Below are 24,020 nucleotides of genomic sequence, written 5' to 3'. Positions count from 1 at the left end.
GCCTTTTATGCACGGCTGCAGCTACTGCGCGATGCTGCTGTGCCGTTGTGGCGGGGCAGGATGCCCCGCTGTTCCCCGTGTATGCATGGGGGCAGGGCATGTAGCGTGCGCTTGCTGAACGCCGGGGCCAGGAGGTAAGCCGGAACGGCGGGGGGGAGTTTTGGATGGCTGGGGGGAATGGGGGGGGGGCAGGCCCCCTCCACATGCCCAAGTGGGGGCAGGGGATCGCCCCTGCCAGCTCCGGGGCTCCGCGGAGCCCACAGGGGTGTGCAGTGTCCCTACAGGGACACTGTAGGGTTGAAGCTGGGTGGGCTGACAGGCCTTGCCCAGGAAGCTACGGAAGATCCCTTGTTTGCTTAACACGGGCCTTCCGTAGCCCTGGGCTGGGAGGCGTCCATGTTGGCGGCAGCAGCAAGAGTTATTGGTGATTTTTCCCGAAGCGTTGCTGCCGCCAAAGTGGGCATTATGGGCCGTGCATAAGGGGCCAAAATCATTATTTTGCTGTCCATGAAGTCATGTCTTACATAAGCTTTGGCTGTGTGTCGAGCTTACCAAATATGGAATTAAAACAACTGTCTGCATGGTAATTGCAAGAAGAGAAAGTGAAGACTTAATTGCATGCTGGGTGTCACCATAGTGTTCTTTGACTCGTTGCACATTTTTGTAACAATGACTTTGTTACCTTTAAAAGAATTATTGTGAAATAAGGGCAGTCATTGATAAAGCCTATTCTTTGTCTAAAAAGGTAAATGGCAGTATTTAACCCTACTTTTCTAATCCTGTATGCTTACTATTATATAACAGAAGTATGAAGGGTGTCTTCCAATAGAAGTAAAGGCTGTCCCTGAGGGCTCTGTCATTCCCAGAGGAAATGTACTCTTCACTGTTGAAAACACTGATTCAGACTGTTACTGGCTGACAAACTGGATTGAGGTAAGTCATGAAAAACTGTCCCTGACTAACCAGTTTGGCTGTTTGGTTGTGCGTTTGAAGCCATGCCTTATTGGTTATGAGACAGTAAAGAATCAGTGATTTGTGCTTTGTCAATATCTGTTTATGCAATAAAACATAAGTGATAAAAAAGATCACCCACAAGGGCAACCAGTGCTTTTCCACCCCATGGCTTGGCTGGAAACCGGACTGAAATGGGTCCACAACTGAGACTTCCTCTAGAGCCTGTAACTGTTCTACTATCATCTGCTTAGGCGTCTTACCCAGAAACAACAGATGCAAGACTGGGGTCTTGCAAATCAAGCAATAGTTTTTCAGCAGGGCCTGCACCGCTGCCTCATTCACTCACCCCAGCATAGTCCATGAAATCAAGGATAGATGTATAATCTGCTGGAGGGTCTTCATGAACCCTCAGGGACAGGATTCTAAGGGTAAGTGGTTGGTCTTACTGAAGCCAGCATCCTCAGTTTGATTGAGGCCCCTGAAGTTATCAAAGGTCTCCTCCAAAGACAGCCAGTGGGCCTCCAATTCTTTTACTGTATCAATAGATGAGGGAAGGGCTGCCGCGGACCAGCTCCTGGCTTTCTTGGATGAAACTTTGGCTCTTGATCCATACCAGTCTGGCTTCCATCCTGGCCACAGGGTGGAGACTGCGCTGGTTACCCTGATGGATGATCTTCGGCGCAAGCTTGATTGAGGCGGCTTGGCTATTCTCATGCTTTTAGATCTCTTGGCATCATTTGACGTTGTCAATCACGAGCTGTTAGCCCACTGCCTCGCCAGTATGGGGATTAGGGGGATGGCCTTGTAATGGCTGATCTCCTTTCTCCAGTACCAGCCCCAGAGGGTTGCTGTGGGGAAAGAGTTGCCCACCCCTTTTGTGCTCTCTTGTGGGGTACCACAGGGAGTGATATGCTCCCCCACACTTTTTAACATCTATATGTGCCCTCTGGCACAGCTGGTCCAGAGTTTTGGGCTAGGTTTATCATCAGTATTCTGATGACACGCAGTTCTATCTCCTGATGGATGGCCGAAGAGACTCCTCCTTGGAGACATTCGCCAGCGGTTTGGAAGCAATGTCTGGATGGCTCATGAAACCCAATCCTTCCAAGATGGAGGTCCTCTGGCTGGGTAGAAGGGGACAGGACTGAGAAGCACGCCTTCCCTGCCTGAATGGGGTGCAGCTCGTCACTGTACTTGCAGCCAGGAATTTGGGGGTAATCTTTGATGCTTCCCTGTTGATGGAGACTCAGATCATGAAAGTAACCCAAGTGGCGTTCTTCCATCTATACCAGGTTCAGCTGCTAGCGCCCTACCTGTCCTCGGACCATCTGGCCATGGTGATCCATGCAACAGTCACTTCCAGACAAGACTTTTGTAACTCGTTCTACGTGGCCCTTTCTTTGTCTCTGACCTGGAAATTACAGCTGGTTCAAAATGCATCTGCTAGGGTCCTCACAAGGTTATCTTGGAGGGCCCATGTCCAGCCTATGCTAAGGCAGCTGTATTAGCTGTCAGTCAGCTTCCGGATCAGTTTCAGGGTTCTGGTACTTATGATTAAGGCCATCCACGGCCTGGGCCCCACTTATCTGAGGGATCACTTGTTGTCTTATTCCCCTCACAGGGCATTTTGATCTGCAGGTAGGAATTTGCTGTTTGTCCCCAGCCATTGGGAAGTGCGCCTGGCCTCAACCAAGGCCAGGGTTTTTTCGGCCCTGTCCCCAACCTGGTGGAAAGAGCTCCCAGAAGAGATAGAGGCTCTCACAGAGCTTCCCGTGTTCCGCAAGGCCTGTAAGACAGAGCTGTTCCGCCAGGCATTTGATTGAGGCTGGGCTAGGAAGAACTCCCTCCCTGCACAGGTCTGTAGAAGCTGCCGGAACATACCTTGTGGCTGCATTCTGGAGATTGGCGACTGTTAGTTATGGGGGTCAGGTGGGATTGGTCTAGTGGGTTCTCCTGCTGTTGTATTTTTACCGCCATCTTGGGTTTTATTTTACTATTTTATGAGATTTTAGATTTATGTAAACTACCACAAACCAGTTGTTCCAGGAGTGGCGGTCTAAAAATTTGAAAATAAATAAATGAATAAAGGTTGTGGTGGAGCACCAAGATTTTATCCATGAAAAAAGCTTACGAAAGCCTCACAGCTAAGAGTATTGTTTTGCTGCCCATCCTTTAGGACTTTAAGAGACTGGATTATTTTGAACAATTGTGCCAGGTGTGAGCTAGCGGATATAATGGATGTAACAAAATATTCTCTTTTTGTGACTTTCACTGCCATCTCATAAGCCATTTCATAAGCCTCCTGTAAGAAGTTCTTGAACCTTCAGTCTGAGTCTTCCTCCAAACTCATTCAATGTGTCTCATCTTCTATTTCTTTTCGCACAGCTCCCCTGCATACTAAGGGGCTGGCCTGAGATGGGGACAGAGAGGCCATCGGGTTGCAATCTTCTCAATGGCAGCCAATAACCATTTTTTTTGTCAGTGATCAAACAGTTCAGTAGAGTTGCTGGATGTTTCAGCACTACATAGAATCCATAGTTTGCTTTTTATGTGGTTACTAGTAATCAAGCCTGCTGCAGCTAAATGCAGCGGGCGCTAGGACTCACCGACGGCGGCGGCGGGCTGGTCGGCGTCCGTGGCGGCGGCAGCAGGCTTCTTTGGGCAGCAGGCAGGCAGGCTCCGTCGGGCGGCGGGCTGACGCGGCGAGAGGCGCTTCGCGCCTCTCGCCGCATCAGGCCGGGAGCAACTGCGAAGCGCTGCGCGCGGTTCGCAGTTGCTCAGGCTGGAAATCGGAGGGACCAATCGGCAGGCGCGAAGCGCCTGCCGATTGGTCCCTCCGATTGTCTGTCGTGAGGAAGGGTCTGTCGTGAGGAAGTGGCGCCACGGGCTGTTTAAAGATATGTTTGACATTTTACTTCCTCCCACAAGGCTCTTGTGTTTTCTGTTTCCCTCACCACCTTGTCATCCACCTTTTCCTGATTTATTTATATATTCATATAACTATACTTCAAAATTGTTCATGTATCATCTTAACTACCAGATTTAATTGTAGGTTGTAAAATTATTTCAGTGGCTGCTTTTAAAACATGTACAAATAGAAGAAGAAGAGTTGGTTCTTATATGCCGCTTTTCCCTACCTGAAGGAGGCTCAAAGCGGCTTACAGTCGCCTTCCCATTCCTCTGGGATGGGCCAATCTAGCATGGTCTCTACATGTCCTGGAAGGGTGGGCCCAAGTTAGTATTTGGATGGGGGGCCACCAAGGAATACCAGAGGTGAGCAATGACAAGCTACCTCTTGTGGGGTTGCTATAAGTAGGCTGCAAGTTGATAGCAGTTTCCTTTGCCACCTAGTTGGCTTATCTTTCACATATAATGTTCATTCCTAGTCTAAGAGAGGTTGATACATGTGAGTACCTGCCCACCTAATACATTGGCTGCAAAGCTAATTCCTCTGCAAGATTAATTTATCCTAGTCAGATTGCCTCAGACCATCTTCTGTTTTCCTAGACTATTCTTGTTCAATCATGGTATCCAATTACTGTTGCCACAAACTCCAGAGAACAAAAGAAGATTCTGGCAAAATACCTGCTTGAAACCTCTGGCACTTTAGAAGGTCTGGAGTACAAGCTGCATGACTTTGGCTACAGAGGGGTTTCTTCACAAGAGGTAATAGCATTTTTTCCATTAGATTGAAGTTGAGCAAGACCACTTAGACAGTTGGCTCAGTGAAACTTTTCTGGGCAACTGCATTTGGTGCTCATTTCATGTAAAATTAAGGTAACATTCAACAATCTTGAACCTTTAGCACCAAGCATTAGGTTTTCTTTTGTCTTGTAGCATTACATTCTACAATTAAAAAGCTTATATCTTATTTATTCTATGAGACCAGCTGTGGAATTAAAGTATTTATTAGTCTACTGGAGTCACTATGTGTTCAAACAGTCTTTAAGAATTGCCATTTAGGTTAAAGCATGTCTGTAATTCAGAGTCATGTTTTGTTCTCAGACGGCAGGAATAGGAGCATCTGCACATTTGGTGAACTTTAAAGGAACTGATACAGTAGCAGGAATTGGTTTAATTAAGAAATATTATGGAACAAAAGATCCCGTACCAGGCCATTCTGTTCCAGCTGCTGAACACAGGTATCTCTCTTTCCTTGACACTTTGAATGCTAAATCCTTCTTCTTCCTTTGGCTACAATTAAATGTTAACATGAATTGGCTGAAGAGGTGTCTTTGCTGTGAATGCCTTGTCTTTTTAAAACTTGAATTTATATGAGAGTATGTCCGAAAGTATTGCTACTAAGATTTGAGTTCATATATGCATGAGTTATGTTTAGGATAAACATTTTGTTTATTCCGAACAAAACTATTTTCTCAAAGGACACAGAATGATCATGGGGGCTATTATGAAGAAGTTTTTAGAAAACCGAGAAAAGCCAGGAAAGTTATGCCAAGGAATTTTTCCCCGTTTTGACAATGGACCTGCTCATTCTGCAGGGGCAGCAAGGATTGTACTATGAGAATTTTCATGGGAAGTGTTACCTCAGCCACCCTTCAGCCCTGAACATGTCCCTTCACTTTTTTTTGTTCCTTAAACTCAAAGAACATTTAAAAGGAACACAGTTTGAGTCCTTTGAGGATGCCAAAACTGCTTTGATGTGATGTAAATCAAGGTGAACACAATTCTTCAGGGGAGGAGGAGAGAAATTTAATTTGAAAATATGGAGGACTTGTTGAGAAACAATAGTTTCACATTTTGTTATTTTTGTTTAAAGGTTTCTATGATTCTGTATTAATACTTTTTGATTTACTCTTGTATAAAATTATGATTAAGCAGTTCTTTGCAAAACTTAAACTAGATGGTGATGGCTGTAGGTCACAACATACTCTTCTGGTTTCACATTACAAATGTCACTGTTGTCTGTTTTGATTGAAGTTAGCCATAAAGTGTTACTTAAACAGCTGCAAGATCTCAAATAAAAAATTGGATGCCAGATGTGGCAGGCTTGCTTTGTGCCGTGTCTTTAGGCACCCAATTCATATTATATGTTAAGTTAAATAACTATTTAGTGAGTTAAAGCAGTAAGTATTAGAGGTTGGTCAGGATTTGAGCATAGTTGTCAACACCACTGAAATCTTGAAGTGCTACTACTAAAGTAATAAAGCCTGGTACAGAGAAAATCTAGGGATAGAAATTAAGAACTTAATGTGTGTAGAGTTCAGCAGCATGTTTAGCATGCAAGGGGGGAATACATTAATGGGGAAAATGTACCATACAGTCAATAATTGTTTAAATCAGTTAAATCAGTCATGAAAGCATGCCGAGCAGCTGCAAGATACTTTATGGTTTTGATACAGCAGTCTGTCAGGAGAAGGCACAGATCTCTCATATGTTCCCCTCTTGTCTAATAACACCAAAAATGATTTCCAGAGTCGAGCTACCGGCATGCCCCTGAGAGAGCAAAAGAGGGTGATTTTACTCCTTCAGCACAGATACTTCACACCCATGAGATTATTAGTCCAAACATATCCTGTGACCCAAAAATCTACTTTCCCAAAGTTGGAATTGACTTCTAGGGAGGAATAAGGGAAAGGCCACAATCCTTGCTGGATCCAGTTGCTGGATCCAATCCACTATCTTTTAACTTCAATTGATAAATGTTCTTCTTGGGTGAAAGCTAGGTCCGTATTCTCAATAGATGTTCTACTTGCTGTCATTCAGGCCTACTCGCTACATTATTCGTTCATATTCATACTGCTTTCAGGAATGTTGGTGTCTGTGCAGCTTTCCCCTACCCCATAGCTTTTGTAGAGAGCTTCCCTTGGAATGGGTTTTATATGTGAGGACTCTTTAGTATAAGGTGTAATTCTCGAATGCAACATTGTGTGTGTGCTAAAAAGGAAGTATAGTTCAATTACTAAATAGCTTATGTTTTTCCAGTACCATAACGGCTTGGGGAAAAGACCATGAAAAAGATGCTTTTGAACATATTGTAAAACAGTTTTCTTCAGTGCCTGTATCTGTGGTCAGTGACAGTTACGACATTTATAATGCTTGTGAACAAATATGGGGTGAAGATTTAAGGCATTTAATTGAATCAAGAAGTGCTGAAGCGCCACTGATTATTAGGCCAGATTCAGGAAATCCACTTGATACTGTGTTGAAGGTAATGTTTGCTTTGTTTTTTAATGGCTTATCATCTAATACAATACTTGGGGAAGTCCCACTTTGTTAATAAAGACTAACAATTTTTAATCACCGTACACATTGGTTGGCGGGGCCATACTCACTATTACTGGCTTCCTACCTTTCCTGTCGTCTTAACCCTCTTTCCCATCCCTACTGGCTGCTGGTCAGGCAATCAGAAAATGTGGTACCTGAGAGGTGATCACAGTCCTCCCACATTTATTTGCATGGTATAGATCTCTTGATGATAGCTTTATAAGGGTATGTGACATATACATGAAATGTATATGTATATATGTGGCATATACAGTTTGGTGGAAAGATAGTTGGGATGTTCTCTGAAGTCTTGGAGTTTCAGACTTGTCTTTAAGAACTCCTGATCACATAGCAAAAGTGCCCTGCTTTGCATACACCGTTTCTCTACTTTTCTAATAAAAGTTAATGATTTCAGTTTACCAGCACAGTGGAATGCTTGATAAACAATCATAAATGTTTTATTTGCAGTTACCTAGGAAAACAAATTTGAATTTAACTAGTTTGACTTGGCATCGATTATAGTGTGGCAATACCTCATTTGAAACAATGGTTCTTAAGAACTTGGGAAAGCCTTCAGGTAGACAGAAACAATTCTGTGAAACGAGTCCCAGATGTGGGGTTAGAATGCACTATTTGGTTTATCAGCCCACAAGCAATAGCTTTTGAAAAAACGGGTTTTTATTTTTTACTTAAAATGCTTACATCTTGTTACACTAGTTCATGGCACTAATTTTAAAAAATACCTACAAAAATGAAAAATGCACCACGAAGATGAATGCATAAGCAAGAGCACTGAAACAAAATGGGCAGACCCCCTTCCATTTAACAAGATCCCTAGAACAGATTAGCCTTCTAGGGTATTGGAAGGCCAAGAAGGAGAAATCCTATTTAATATCTCTATTTTGTTTATATTCACATTTCTATACTGCCCCTCATGACAGATCGTGTCAGGGCAGTTCACAACATAAAGCCAGTAAAATACAGCATAAAACCACTTAAACATACAGTAGCTAAAAAAGAAGCCAAAAGACAAGCGGCGGTATATTTTCTCCAACCCATTGTCTGTTCTAGTCAGGTCAGCATCGATGATCCTATAATCTTGTCTGTCCGGGGGCAGATCATACACATTTGGGTGGGGGGGATCCACAGATGCCATCTTGGATCACTGCCTTGGCCTCAACCAAACGCCTGGTGGAAGAGCTCCATCTTGCAGGCCCTGCGGAACCTAGCAAGTTCTGTCAGGGCCCTTAGCTCTTCCGGGTGCTTATTCCACCAGGCTGGGGCCAGTGCCAAAAATTCCTTGGCCCTGGTTGAGCCAGCAGATGTCCTGGGGCCCGGGAAAACCAGCAAATTCGTACCTGCAGAGAACTCAGAGTTGTTCTTTACATAAAGCAGTAATGTGTGAAGCACCTTGAGAGGCTTTTCTTTAAAGGCCTTGCCCCCATGCCAATAATCTCCCCCATTAGAAGAATTCCCCTTATGATTTTTCCTTCACATGTCTGAAGAGGTGAGCTGAGATTAATGGAAATGCATTTTGACATAAACATTGTTAATCTACACTTGTTTTATTTTCCTAAATAGTTTTATAAAAATTATTCTAATCTAGTTCTTAGCAGTATTAGAAAATTAGCTTGTGTTTACTTCCTAAGAAATTTAGTTCAAGTCAAATAATTTAGTTCACTTCAGTCCTTCAGAAATAAAATGTACAACTTTGTCACAAAGATTAGCAATATAGTTTGAGCCTAGTTATTCATCTTCCATCTTTGATAAAACACCACATTGGGACTGTACCTGTGCAAGCCAGCCACAGAACATTTTTTTCCTAAAACAACTAGAGGGGGAACCCTGCCCTCATCCAGAGCTGATGCATGCAAACTTTCCCACCTACGCATTGTGTGTTCTGGCAGCAATCGCCCCTTCCCTCAGTTTCTTTTTTGCCACTGTGTGAATGTGAATAGCACATTTCCTAGTGTTCTATTCAGTTGATTTTTCAGCAGTTGTGGTGAATTGTAGTGGCTTAACCAGAAATCCCTTGCAGGGTGGGGCAATTTCCAGCCAGCCTACCTTGAGCATTTCTGTCTTGGAGAAGATCAGTTGAGGTGCATGAAATAGCAACTAAATGCACGAAATGTGAGACCAAGATGTCCCATAGCGATAAGCATGAGTTATGTCTGCTTTGTTTTGTCCCTCCTGCCAGCACTTCACACCTAAAGCTAGATCCGATAGAGCTTCCTGACAGAAGACTGCCCTATGGGAGAAGGCATTGGGCTCCTCAGTTCCTCCCAAACCTAATTAGAGTTTGGATCCTACTCCTTTGGGCTGCCTCCTCGCAGTCCCTATCCTAGTGGAGGGTTGCTGTCTACCACTCCTGTTATACAGCAGTGGGAAAATCTTTTTCAATTCGTGTCGCTGCTCACTCAAGCTCCTCTGTTGCTTTCCACAAAGGTCCCCCTAGTTTACATCTTGAATGCTGCTGCATAGTGAGTGAAGGATATGTTTGTATGTACTGGACTTGCAAGCCAGGAGAGATGCAGTTGTGGTGAAGGTGGTCCTTCAGACTTTGTTCCACTGAGAGCATCACCCCTCCTGTTAGGTAGCTTGTGAATGATCCTAATGTGGGGAACTAGAGACAGAAGGTGAAAACAGTTACGCTTGCCTCTAATGTACTGACAGATCAACATCTTCTGTGCAGACACACATACATCCCCTATCTCCTGCCTCTCTGTGAGCTCTCACATGGGCTCTCACATGGGTTTTCCCCTCTACGTGTGGGAGATTACAGCAGCCTTGCAGGAACGCAGGGAAGGGGTATGCTGCCAGAGCATGTCGGGAAAGCACATGGCCAGCAAAGCCTGTGTGTGCTGTCTCCAGATTAGGACACAGAGCTCCCCTTAGGAGTTTTGTATTGGGAAAAGCGTCCCATTGCTGGCCTACGTAGCTCCAATATGTGTTTGCACAGATGTTGATGAACAATAGTTACAGTAAGTGCAGTCAGTTTCAAACTAGTACTGAACAAATTTGCTTTGCTTTTTGCAGGTTTTGGAAATTCTAGGAAAGAAATTCCCTGTTACGGAGAATGAAAAAGGTTATAAAGTATTGCCTCCGTACCTCAGAATTATTCAAGGAGATGGAGTAGATATCAACACATTGCAAGAGGTAAAATAGGATGTTAATCCTAACAAATTCCATTTACCCATGTCACCCACCCTATTTCCTAACATAGCCCATGAAGAAGAGAAGTAAGAGCTGCACAAATCCAGGCAGCTAAGAGTAAAGATTTGTACAGGGGGGCAGTGAGAAGATGAGAGGCAGTAGTATGGATCCAGCTAACTGGCAAGAAATAGAGAAGGTGAGGCATTACAGCTCAAGAAGATATAAGAAATTTTGCCAGATGGAAATTAAGGTCTCAGGATTTCTCATTGGTTGTATGTGATTCTCTCCATTTTATAGGGATCCTTGACCCCATGATCTATATTAAATGCCCCCTGCCTGGCTAAACAGCTAATCCCTGGAGAGGCTTCTCTTCAAAACAGACAAGTTTTCTGAATCGACCAAACAAACTGATGTAAAGCAAATCAGGAAAATGCAAATCTGAGAAGTACTGAATTTCTTCCCAATGCACATCTCTACTAGCCATATCCAGAGGTCTCCCTGTTGAATCTTCACGTGCAGGAAAACTAAACAGGCACATGCAGCCTTGGCAACCAGGCACAAGTGCTGTGCTGGGCTCAGGCATGGATGTGTCATCTTGACAGGGTCTGCAAATGCAGATTTCCCCCCCCCCCCCGAGTCAAATGATGGTGCTCTCCGAATTACATGGCCTGTGTTGAAGTACTCAGGGACTGCTTGTGATCCATCCACAGTAGCACATGTAGCATAAGGAACAAGTTTACAGCCTAGTGTTGGGCTGAAGCCCCCCTCCCCCTCCAGAGTTCTCCCAGGAAACTTTCCTGGAATCTTTTCCCATGGTACGTCTCATGGTGCTGCGAGGCCATGGCTTGTACTGCTCCAGCATGAATCCAGTGCTGATCTTAAATACAAGAGGTACCATCACTGGGGTTGCACTCAGCCATAAGTGAGAGGAACAGGGCAACAGGTTTGCATTTCTTGCCCTAGTTTGCCTGTCAGCATGTGGATCAAGCCTCCAAAGATAAAGTACCTGTTATGGTTCTGAAATGGAAGAGATCAGCCAGAGAGTATGAGCTCGCTTCCTCAAGTGTTAGCACTAAGTGACGTTTCTTGTTTTTCATGTCATTAAAGTTCCTCGCAGCTTGCTTTAAGTTTTCATGGCACAGAGCTCTGAGACAAAGACCTATGCTGTGTACTCTAATTACTAAGTTGTAAGAAGTCCTGAGGTTTTGGTATGGTAGGGAGTGGGCTACTGAGGAGGGAGGGAGAAAATTATAGAAACAAATGGAATTGAGGGTATTTGCAGCCGTAGTTCATTTATAAGAGTAGAACTGGGTTTGAGATAGCAAGGAATACAGTTAACATGAATAAGAATGGCATCTAACAACTGAGTATACAGGTTCTTGATGCTATCAGGCCCCAAATGGGCATCTGCTGCACATGTTCGAAAGCTGCCTGTCAGTTATTTTAGACGCAAATGCAGAGCAATTTTTTAAAACTATGGTTAGTGAAATATCTTTTAAATCCTAATTTTTACTGGGCTTTGTGAAAAACAATGCTGGAAATGATGTAGAATTAATAACAAACTTGATTATAATTGCAAGCATTCATATAGCTAAAACAAACTCAAAACACCACACCTGAAGATGGTAACACTATTGAATACATTTATGAAGAACTGGATTTTGTTCTTTTTTGGATTATGTGCAAACTTTCACTGATTTGAAAGTGTCAAGAATGGGAAATCAGAACCTAGAAGATAAAACAATTGATGTATCTTGCCCTCCTTAATATAGTTTATAACTTTTCCTGTAAAATATATTTTATTTCAAAATATTACAAAATTAATCCACATATTTGAAATAAATCCCATCAATTTCAGGACAAATGTGTATCACTTGAAGGATCTGGACTGGCCTGTACACATACTAAAACACTTGGACCATCAGTGTTAAAGACTTTAAGACAAATGCAGGATGTTGATATACGACTACTTGAAAATCAGCCACGTATGGCAGGATGCACTTTAGCTATGCTCACCATCTCCATCTGAGTCACAAGAGGACCCCATGAACTCTTTACTAGATACCAAATAACTGGGAGGCCCAGCAGCAATGACTTATTCATAACTATATTGGATGCCATGTAGTATTGAAAATGCTAATGACTTTCTGCACTCTACAATGTAAATACCATTTATCATTTGTATAGTTCCAACCTTCATTTACAAGATGTATAGAAATTTCCCCCTAGGTTTCTGGACATATCCCTGAAAATTGCATGACATATCTTCTGAGACTGAGTAGATAACTTAAAAATAACTATCTTCTTTATTGCTGCTGGACCAAAATTGTCATTCTGGTTACACTGTAAAACAGAAGTAATTTGAAAGCTTCCAGCGAGGCACTACTTTCAATGCAAATTGTCCCTACAAATTTATTTATTCTCAATCTGCATTGTCATGATATGGATTTGTTTTTAAAACACCATGCTGGGTAGCCCAAGAACCACATAATCTTTTTATTTGAACTTAAAAAGGTAGTCTCATAAAATACAGCAGGCTGGATTTGTGAATATTCAACCAAGAACAAGCCCCCACAATGACCCCCACAAAATTCAAGAGAAAATATCAGTTATAATTCAAAGAAAGCTCATTAGTAACAAGATCAGATTATCAGAGTGTATTGGGAGTAAAGAGAATGCTCAAGAAGTTTAGATCTAAACATTTGTGTGAACTGTACTCAAATAGGGGGCTGTGTGCTTCCCATCTCCCATACCCACCCCTCCCTAACACTCTGATATATCCTCTGAACATCAGTTTTTGGAGGGCATAGTGAGTGCTGCAGTTGCATTAAAATCTAAGGAATATTGGAAGAATTAACAATTGCAGAGCTGATATAGTAGAATATCTGGATTAGTAATATATAATAACAATAAACTACTATAGACCTGTTGAGCACTTAACCTGTTGACCTCCTGCAGTACTTGAATGCTACTGGTAACTGGCCAGATACTACTTGACTTGTGCAAAGTGCTGTCTGACCTTGCACTGAAATAACATGTGAGCCAACCCTAACTGAAGGGATGGCAGTTTGTGTTCTCTGTAACAAGGGCTATGTTGCATTCATCTGCAGAGGGTGCTCTAAAGCCAGTATGTCCTGTACATAAGACCTTTCTCCAACATAAAGAAGAAGAAGAGTTGGTTCTTATATGCCGCTTTTCCCTACCTGAAGGAGGCTCAAAGCGGCTTACAGTCGCCTTCCCATTCCTCTCCCCACAACAGACACCCTGTGGGGTGGGTGAGGCTGAGAGAGCCCTGACATCACTGCTCGGTCAGAACAGTTTTATCAGTGCCATAGCGAGCCCAAGGTCACCCAGGTGGTTGCATGTGGGGGAGCGCAGAATCGAACCTGGCATGCCAGATTAGAAATCCGCTCTCCTAACCACTACACCAAACTGTCTCTCTTGGAGAGCTACTTGGAGAGAAGTTAACTATTTCCATAGGGCTTTGCACGGAGTGATACAAAGCAACACTGTTGAAGTATACCAATGATACAGTTTTTTAGTGATTCAGGTGACAATTTAAAATGAAAATCCCATCAGCCTGCTTAGTATCAATGGCTGTTAAACTGACTCTATTCCTTCAAATAAGTAACCGTGTTGGTTGAAGTAGCACAATAAAATCAGAGTCCAGTAGCACCTTTAAGACCAACAAAGATTTATTCAAGGCGTGAGCTTTCGAGTGCAAGCCCTCTTCCTCAGACTAAGAACTGACCATCATAACAGTAGGAATATATAACCAAAAGTTAATCCTGTTACATTAGTAAACTGCGTCACAGCATCCACACACAGCCACATAATAACTCCCTGCCAAACCAGCCAACTCTATTCCTGTTACTGTAAGATACATCTATCGTCTGTAAACAATATGATATGGAAAAACATCATGCCTAATTTGCCCAGCTTTTAAAACACTTTCTGTGCCTTTTTTACCAGATTGTGGAGGGAATGAAACAGAAGAGATGGAGTATTGAGAATATAACCTTTGGGTCTGGTGGAGCTTTACTGCAGAAATTAACTAGAGATCTACTGAATTGCTCCTTCAAGTGCAGTTATGTGGTGACCAATGGACTTGGGGTATGTTCTTGAAATGTAGCTTTTACATGGGGAGGGGGGGATTAGTCCATTGATTTTATTATTCATTGTGTCTGAGAGCTGGTTTGGAGGAAGGATTAATTTTGCTCACAATATCCTTTACTTTGCATTTAGGTAAATGTCTTTAAAGATCCTGTAGCTGATCCCAACAAAAGATCAAAAAAAGGCAGGTTGTCTTTACATAGGACGCCAAATGGAGAATTTGTTACCCTAGAAGAAGGCAAGGAAGATCTTGAATATGGCCAGGTATGTCTTAATCCCGTGGCTTAAAAACAGGTAACAATATTTGCCATTAAGCTTTAAAAGCCTGAGGGAAAGGATTTTACTAATTTGCTGCTATGCTTTAGCAAACTCTGAACAAACAGTTCAGAACAATTCAGAAGGTTAATCATATTGATTAATACTGCATGCTAATTCAGAATGTGTCTAGCACCCAGTGAACAAAAAGATGAACTCTGGACCTGTCTGTGGTTTTCAATCAAAGAAAAGAAAAAAATAGCCTGCCCTTGATTAGTGCTAAGTCTTTGGAGCATAGTATAGTTTGGTTAGCCAAACACAATTTTCAAAGCATTGTGTATGAACTTTGCTGTCATTTTTGTAGCACACTATACCAGTTGTTTGCAATACTGCCACATTCACTTCTATAAGCACCGCTATATGCTTATCTGAGTTCTTTATTACCTCCAAATATGCAGTTGTGTTTTGTACCATCTGCCAGTATAACTTCAGACATAGTACTTTTCAATGGCAACATCAGAATTTAAGTGTAGAATTCTCAAGAAACAGGACATGTGATGAATTTGTATGTGGGAATTAACACAGTGTTTCATCTTAATGCAGACTTAAAGTTCTGGGGATATCGGAGTTAAAGCATCAGCTCCTTGCTTGCAATGAAGTCTGTTAGGTATATGCCTGAGTTCTGACAGTTGAAAGGGGAAGGAGAGCCAGCTGCTAAAGCAGCAACAAAATAAAGGAAAAACCAGTAGATGATATATGAACTGCTGAAGCTCTCTCTTACTGGTTTGTTTGCTTGTGGCCCCTGTCATTTCAAGAAAAAAACCTGGCAAAGATGTGGTTACTTCTGATACCATGAATATAACGAGGAGGAAGGAGGCCTCTATCATTCCCAGACATCCATGGCCTCAACCATAAGCCTAGAGGAAGAGTGCCATTTTGCAAGTCCTGTGGAACTTTGACAGCGTTGTCAGTGCCTGCATTTCAGCTGGCAACTCATTCCACCATGTTGAGGCCAGGCAAATGTCTTTGGGGCCAGGGATTATCAGCACTTTGGCATTAGCAGAGCTTAATGTTCTCTGGGGAACGTATTTGTGGGAGGTAGTCCTTTAGGGCCTGAACCATGTAGGGCTTTAAAGGTCAATACCGAGATCTTGAACCTGATCTGAACCCTGCTGGTGGCCAGTGCAGCTGCTAGAAGACAAGTTTATATATGAGCCCTCCATGGGTCCCTGTGAGGATCCTTGCCATATGAGCTGTGAGTCATAGCTCACCTCAGATATGCTCACGGGAAAGGTGAGCATTTAAATACTTAAAATAGATTTCACCAGAGCAGTACATCCACCTAGCTTCAGCAGTTTGAAAGATATATTGTTTCACTGAAAATATGAAATAAATTGTCTTGCAGGATCTTCTCCACACAGTGTTTAAGAATGGAGTAGTAATGAAATCTTATTCATTTGACGAAGTGAGGGAAAATGCCAAGCTGAAGACAAGTGAACTGGAAGTGGCACTTCACTAAATTTTCTTACCACATTTGTATGTGTGTAACAATTATGTACTGCATAGCTAAAGATTTCCTGTACAGATCTCTGTGTTTGTGTTTGCCACATTGTAGCCAAATTATTTGTTGGTTTATGGACATCACTGCCCTAATTTTTTTTCTTGCCAATCTTTAGAAAAGATGGAATTGGGAAAATACTTGCAGTAAACCATGTTCAGTATGCTTCTAGGGGCCTTTTGCCAATAGTGATTCAATCCGGTATTGATCTCCTCACAAATGACAGAGCTGAGAATTTGTGTGCGTGTGAATCTGTGTGTGTGTGTATGTGTGAATATATATCTATATGTATCTATATATATTGATATATATAGGTATATAGTAGGATATCACAAAACAGATTTGCATAAAAGTATCATTGCTTTATGTTTATATTTAACTTGTATTTTTGTACAAACAAGATTGTGTAAAATGTATTTAAAGTTTCAATAATTGCGTCTTTCCAACTTTTCATGATTTTTAAGAGCACAGACTTTCAAGGAAATACTTGGGGTGGGAAATTCATTGCCTTTTGTCCATTGATCAGCAAATAAAACATGGCCTTAAAAAGTTTTATTGTGACAACTGTTCTATTTGAACATTTAATCAGGATTCATTGCTCCCTTGGTATCCCACAGAAGTACAGATCTCACTATTCATTCTGGTTATATCTGTGTATGTCAACAACTATGTTTCCGTTCTTAGTGGAATGGTGAAGTTCTATAAATATATAGACTATATTGCTAAATGGCAAGAAATGGAAATGGAATGCCAAATGTGAAAGGATCTTTTACAGCCACAGAGATTGCCAAGTGCACCTCTGTATGTTAATAGTAAGGTCACAATCCTGTGCATGCTTATCTGGGTGTATGTCCCATTTAGATCGGTGGGAGTTACTTCCAAGCAAATATGCATGCGACTGGGTTGCAAGACTTCTGAGAGATCTCATCTTCTGCTGCAGCCTGTTGCCATGTAAAACACTGTTATGGAAGTGGTCTACTAAAGTAACTACACTTTTCCATGTTATGACTTCTCTAAAGCAAATACTGAACTGAATAGTGCACTTTTTTACTTTTTTGTATTTTGGTCATTGATTTTTGCCGTTTTGTCACTGGATATTATATTGTATAGACATCTTAACTATTTTTTGTTAAAACAATTTTAATAAAACATACTAGCCAAACTCCTTTTACATTGGTAGCATCCCCTACAAGGGAACACTATGCAGAGGTTAACTATTTTAAGAAGCAAAAGGGAATGAAAGGTACTCTTCTTTTTGTGTGTGTGTGAGACTAAACTTGATTTACTTTCTACCTATGCTCTGAATTGCTTATTAAAGAACAAGATGGTCAGTGATGTGACCTGACAAAACTGTATCAAGTTCTCAGGTATGCAGCTATGTTTTGGGACAGTCCCTAGAAAAGATTTGCCCGCTTTTGTAGAGGAAGCACAATAATGGCCTTGGATTAGCTTTGAGGTATACAATCTCTGGTCACTGCTGAGGGGGCACTTGGTTTCATCAGTTCTATGGGATACAGTTTACCAGAAATCTCACAAAATGCAGAAAACAAAGATAATTACTTCTAAAATGCTGGAAAAGCCATATTTTAACGTTCATACTAAGGATCATATTTAAATACCAAGATACGTAGTTTCATAATAAGATTTCTGCTATTACTGTATGTGATTATATGTAGATGTATTAATTAAAAAACAATGGTTTGGTTAACTGGCTTTCATGCAGGCTGCCTTGCCCTGCCACGCCGACTGTATTTCGTTTTTCAGAAAATGGATTAAAAGTCAGCAGAGGCTTTGACACATATAGTGGAATGGATCTCATTTAAAAAATGCACACATGGTTTGTGTGTGTGCGTGCATGTGCACAGGCAGATTCCTCTTCCTGCACTAGCCCTCCAACTCCCCCTTTGTGTTGCTCCTGGAGTCCTCTGTCCCTAAGGAAAAGCATTTTGGGGAGAGCATTTTGGGTTGCTTTGTAAGGGGAATGATGGAATAGTTTTAGATGGAATCAAACCCAATGCACTGGGGAACAGATTGTATGATAGTACCAAAAACTGGTAAATCTTCTACATAATATTTTTGTACTTGAAAGCTGTAGAAAAGCACTGTTATGCACCCCTAATACCCTGACTGATTGTTTAGTTTCTTGATTGTTTCATAGTTAGACACTCTAAATTGCCTCATTTTGGATTTGTTGAATAAAATCTTGTAATTCAAGTCACCTGGTGCTAATGAGTTCCAGGCTCTTGCCACTAAGGTTTTTAGTGTTAGACCGTTGCCATCTCAATTCATACTGGATGCAACTTACTACAGAGCTTGAAGCTTTAAATATTCTAAACCTTACAGAAGCAAAAAGTATGCTTGGTTTTGCTACAGACAACTGTAGGAATTGATACCTTTAAGCTCCTCATTCAGAACACTTACCCTTATTTAAAAATGGCCAATGGGAATCTTCCACTGTTGAGTCTAAACATTTATTTGTAATCTGTATTTAACAAATTATGTTTTTCTGCAGATGAATGGTTATGAAATTGATATAAAATCTTTTTATAGCTAAGATTGCCTTGCAAGAGTTGTGATGTATTTATTGTTTGCCAAAATTTAAACCTTAAACAGTTTTCCTCTAGTTTTACATTCCTTGGTCTACCTAGCAGAGTAAGTATTCACCTATGTTAAAGTAGTTATCATGTACCTGGCATCAAGACAAATGTAATGAACATGGAAATAAAGTTTTAGTTCCAGTTGTGAAACCTCTAGCTATTTGGCTTATTTTAGAACTGTGCTGTTTAATCAGCACAGAACTTGTGTGAATATTGTGAAATGCCTAAGGTATGGTGCCCTAAACTAGGTGCTCTTGACACAATCTGTTCTCCAGACATTACCCAGACGGTATCTTGTAAATCCCAATTAACCTGGTAGCCTTGGACTGTTTTGCAGATTTGTAGAAAAGGTGGGACTATATTTTTTTCAGGTGAACCTGTGTGTTTCTGTCTGAGCATCAGATTTTTCTAATCATTTGAGTTAATGGCTTTATACTTCTAGAGGTGCAATGTGTAATACCAAGATAACAAGGAAAAGGACATGGAGATTTTATATGCAGATTCAACCTGCCTCTGTGCATTAAAAGGGTAGTATAGAAGAGCAGACAAAACTGTCTTTGCTGGCTACTTACACAGTCACAGCTGACCACAGCTTCCTTTTTAGCTGTGCATGCAGTGTTTAAAAAGTAACTAAATTATGTGCTAAGCTTCTCATAATCAATGCCTTGGATTTAAAATACTGACAAATTCCATACCTTAGTGAAATATTTTGAGTATTTATATCCCACTTTTCTACTGAAGCCTACAGATGTGGCAGAAGTTTCTCCTCTTGGAAAAGCATGGTCTGGAAAGGAGCTGTAGCTTTGTGAGAAAGCACATGCTTTATACACAGATGTCTGAACTTCAAGTTGTTAGCATCTCCCCTGGGGAAAAAATGCAGGTAGCAGGACTAGCAATGCCCTATGCCTGAGTGCAAATCAATGGTCTGGCTGGATAAACACAGCTTCATAAAGGAAAAATACAGCACATACATGGACTCGGGCATATTCAGGGTCTATAACAGAAGCATAAGCAGGAATTTTAATTCTGGAAATGAACCTTGCACTAAGTGGGTTAGCCTCAGCCACCCAAATCTCATCTGATCTCATACGCTTAGCAGGGTTGACCCTGGTTAACATTAGGATGAGAGACCACTAAGGAAGTCCAGGGTTGCTATACAGAGACAGGCAAAGGTAAACTACCTCTACTAGTCTCTTGCCTTGAAAACCCTGCAAAGTTGCCCTAAGTCAGATATTATTTGACACTTTACACCACAAAATACACTCTTCTCACCTTAATGCTGTGAACTCAGTACACATGCTGTTTTGAGCCTAAACATACCAACAATTTGCTTTATGGGCTTTTCCCAAAAGAAAACATTATACATGAACTCATTTTAATGTACTGTAAAGCACTCTTAGTTACAGCAAATTTCCTCTCAAGTACTTTATTTACAGTGTTCAATGTAACCAACAGACCGGACAAACGAATGACCTTAAATGACCTTTCTTTTTGCTGAAAAATTTGGTTGATAACAATTTTAGTTATAGACATTAAGGGAAAATGCAAACAGCCAACAGAATAACAAGCTAACAGATTTGTTGAGAAAAACAGTATATGGCTAAGCTATAAGTTGCCTTGGTTTAAATCATTCCTATGTAGAAACAAAACCTACATAATGTCTCTTGGTGGGACCAACCCAAATATATGTGTGTTCGAAATGCTGGATATTCAAAGCAATAGAAAAATGCTGAACAGAGCTGGTAATGCTTTGCATGTTTGACCTTTGGACAACAGGCAGAAAAGAAGCCCTTAATTTAAAATACAAAGTAAGTGATTGATCAAGAAGAATTAGTTTTTTATACTTTTCACTACCTAAAGGAGTCCCAAAGCAGACATCCTTGTGAGAGAGATGAGGCTGAGAGAGCTCTAAGAGAACAGCTTTAAGAGAACTGTGACTGGCCTAAAGTCTCTCAGCTTCCTACTCCTCCCACCATGTGGAGGAGTAGGAAATCAAACTAAGTTCTCCATATTAGAGTCCACTGCTCTTAACCGCTACTCCATGCTGGCTCTCATCAGACACCTCCTTTGGGCACCAGAGAGTCGTTTGATCAACTACTATATTTTTAATTGGGAGCTGCCATTCTATATTCCTCATTACAGGAGGCCAAATGTGCAAACTGATACCAGCTCCACCCCAGCATTACAGTCAAAGTTGCTTGGTATTCTATGTATGCTACAGAACAGAGGCCCTAAGATGAGGGCCTTTGCAGTATCCCCCCTTTCCCCCCTGTTGGGGCACTTCAATATCCAACATGATGAATATCCAACATGCTGGCATACTGTTTTGATTCTTTCTAATCAGCAGTGTTCCATGATTTATCTTTCTTGCAGACTTATATTCAACTCATATGCTAAGTGAGCAAGGGCTTCCAACCCTGGGGACGATAACATTTCATTGCTGTGCATAACTCCTTTTTCCTTCCCAGGGAAAAAGTCAAATCATCAAAACAAGTGAGTAGAACTTGGATTTATTGGCATGGAGAAACTGCGGCTTTGCCCTGGTTGCCTTTGAGAAATCAGCAGGCAATACCAACAGGTCTTACTCCAAAGCCTTAATGCTTTCATATTAGCAGCTGAAGCTGGCAGAATGGAGTCATGAAGAATGTCTAGACTCTGGTTAAGACAAGCAGATGTTGTAAGGGAGTTCTATGTACTAAAAATGTGGGACTCCTCATTACTGACTGGACCCTAAGATCCTCTTCCTCCCACATAGCACTATATCAGTGGAACAGCACTTTTGATATCAGAGAGCCACAGTGGCTGATTTGACTCCCACTGCAGCCTCCCACCCACCAAACAGAAGGGTTCCTGGGACAACAGAAGAAAAAATTGGGAGGCTGCAGGGAGAGAGGGAGGGAGGAGAGCTCCATTCTGCATGCTTCCTTGTTTGTGGTACTTGCTAGCCCAAGATTAATTTGCCTTCAATAGAAGTTTGATTGATGCTTTCTGCCAAGAGGCAAGTTGAGGCAATGTCCTTTTGTTCATTGTACACATAGTTTTGAAAGTTTGCTTACACAATTGTTGTTGCGTTTATTGTACACAACACACCTATGAGTACACTCAAAAGAAATTTCCAAGGGGTGGAGAAAATGCTGGCAGAAATGTGCTTTTTCAAAGCAGAAGATTCCAAGATCTGAATTGTCCTATTATGTAAAATTTCCTTGTATGATACAGTTGCCTTGAAAACAAACCAATTGTAAAGATTTAGGAAATGAGGAATTCCTGCCTTTCTTTCACCCTGACCTGATTATTCTAGGTGAGCAAAACCCCCAGAGGCCTGATAGAAGAGGGTGGGTGGGTGTTTTATTGGTTATTAGCAATGAACTGACAACCACAATAGATTTCGTAGAGCATTTTAATTAAAACTTCACACAAACAGCCCAGTTGCTACTCAAAAGCAGCTATGACTCTCCCTGTTTCCAGATAAACTACCTTACAAGCAGATCAATAGTCCCCTGGCCCCATTCTGTCCACATTCAAAGGCAGTGGCTCTCTCAGAGGCCTTACCAGACATGATGGTCAAATGATTTAGCAGGTAATATCAGAGACTCACCCAGAAATCCCCTGCATATAAACCATACAGCTATATCTCCTCACTTCTCAGTGTAGGACATTTACGCGGAACAAAGAAAAGTTGTTCTTAGTGCTAAAGTAAGTCTCAAAAAACATGGTTGGGGGAGAGGGATGGGGCGCAAAAGATCACCTCTCTAAATACAAGCTATATACCCGCCCCTCAAACCAAGATGGCTCATGCTCTGGATTTTCATCTCCAAATTGAGGTCAGGGAACACCAATGAATTCTTATCTAGTAAAGAAAGGAAACTATTCACAGAATAAAGTTTTATAAACACGATGGGGCTTTATTACAGGAAGAGAAAATAGCCTTGCAAATGGCTTGCAGTTTCTTGGAGCAGTGATGCTGCCTGTGTGTTCAACTTCTTAAGGTTTTGATTGTTAAAAAAACAATTTAGCTGTTCACAGAATGAGAGAAGGCAGGCCAGTAATGTAAGCCAATAGCAGTGACCCAAGTACACATTCCAGCACAGTAAGCAGAGGGGGGGGGGGGAATTGCATCTTCCAAGCAAAAGAATGTTGACATTTTAGTGCTCGTTAGATGAGGTAACCTTGCAAGAGAACACTTACCTGGATCAGGGGAATGCTGTGGACAAAGTTTACCTGGATTTCAGTAAAGCTTTTGATAAGGTCCCACACGATATTCTTGTTAACAAGTTGGTAAAATCCTAATTCTGTCAGGTGGACTGATAACTGATTGACAGATCGTACCCAAAGGGTATTTGTAAATGGTTCAGCATCCTCTTGGAGAAGAGTGACAAGTAGAATGCCCCAGGGATCTGTCCTGGGGTCTGTGTTCAACATATTTATAAATAATTTGGATGAGGGATTAGAGAGGGTACTTATTAAATTTGCAGACAATATGAAACTGGGAGGGGTAGCAAACGCAAGAGAAGACTGAATCAGAATACAGGATGATCTTGATAGGCTCAAGAACTGAGCTAAACTAAATGAAATTCAATAGGGACAAATGTAAAGTTCTGCATTTAGGTAGGAAAAACCATTTACACCAATATAGGGTGGGGGAGACTTGTCTTGGCAGTAGCATATGTGAAAAGGATCTAGGAGTCTTAGTAGATCATACATTGAACATGAGTCAGCAGTGTGACTCGGTGGCTACAAAGGCAAATGGGATTTTGGGCTGTATCAAACGGAGTATCATGTTCAGATCACGGGAGGTGATGGTACCGCTTTACTCTGCTCTGGTTCGGCCTCACTTGGAGTACTGTGTTCAGTTTTGGGCACCCCAGTTGATGTTCGATGTAGACTAACTGGATCATGTCCAGAGGAGGGCAACAAAGATGCTGAGGGGTTTGGAGACCAAGCCATGTGAAGAAAGGTTGGGGGAGCTTGGTCTGTTTAGCCTGGAGAGGAGACGACTGAGAAGGAATCTGATAACCATCTTCAAGTATTTAAAAGGCTGACATATAGAGGATGGAGCAGAGTTGTTCTCTCTTGCCCCAGATAGTGCCGAATAATAGCCAAGCTGCTGGCATTGGAACCAGCATGGTGTAATGATTAAGAGCAACCCCCTGCTACATGCAGCCAGC

General features: G+C 41.7%; 1 protein-coding gene across 1 annotated transcript in view; it reads left to right on the top strand.

Annotated features, from left to right (window-relative positions):
• NAMPT (nicotinamide phosphoribosyltransferase) overlaps window positions 1–19,005 on the top strand; it is a 30,464-nt gene extending 11,459 nt beyond the window's left edge. Inside the window, exons 4-11 of the mRNA XM_077338161.1 lie at window positions 805–933; window positions 4,462–4,620; window positions 4,960–5,096; window positions 6,898–7,123; window positions 10,216–10,335; window positions 14,305–14,445; window positions 14,578–14,709; window positions 16,106–19,005. Coding sequence (XP_077194276.1) covers window positions 805–933; window positions 4,462–4,620; window positions 4,960–5,096; window positions 6,898–7,123; window positions 10,216–10,335; window positions 14,305–14,445; window positions 14,578–14,709; window positions 16,106–16,219 — 1,158 coding nt within the window. The 3' untranslated portion in view covers window positions 16,220–19,005. The remainder of the gene's footprint in view (window positions 1–804; window positions 934–4,461; window positions 4,621–4,959; window positions 5,097–6,897; window positions 7,124–10,215; window positions 10,336–14,304; window positions 14,446–14,577; window positions 14,710–16,105) is intronic.
• Window positions 19,006–24,020: the final 5,015 nt, after the last annotated feature.

Source organism: Paroedura picta, chromosome 5 (genome assembly GCF_049243985.1).
Source record: "Paroedura picta isolate Pp20150507F chromosome 5, Ppicta_v3.0, whole genome shotgun sequence".
Taxonomy (NCBI): Eukaryota; Metazoa; Chordata; class Lepidosauria; order Squamata; family Gekkonidae; genus Paroedura; species Paroedura picta.
This window is presented reverse-complemented; position numbering and strand designations above follow the sequence as displayed.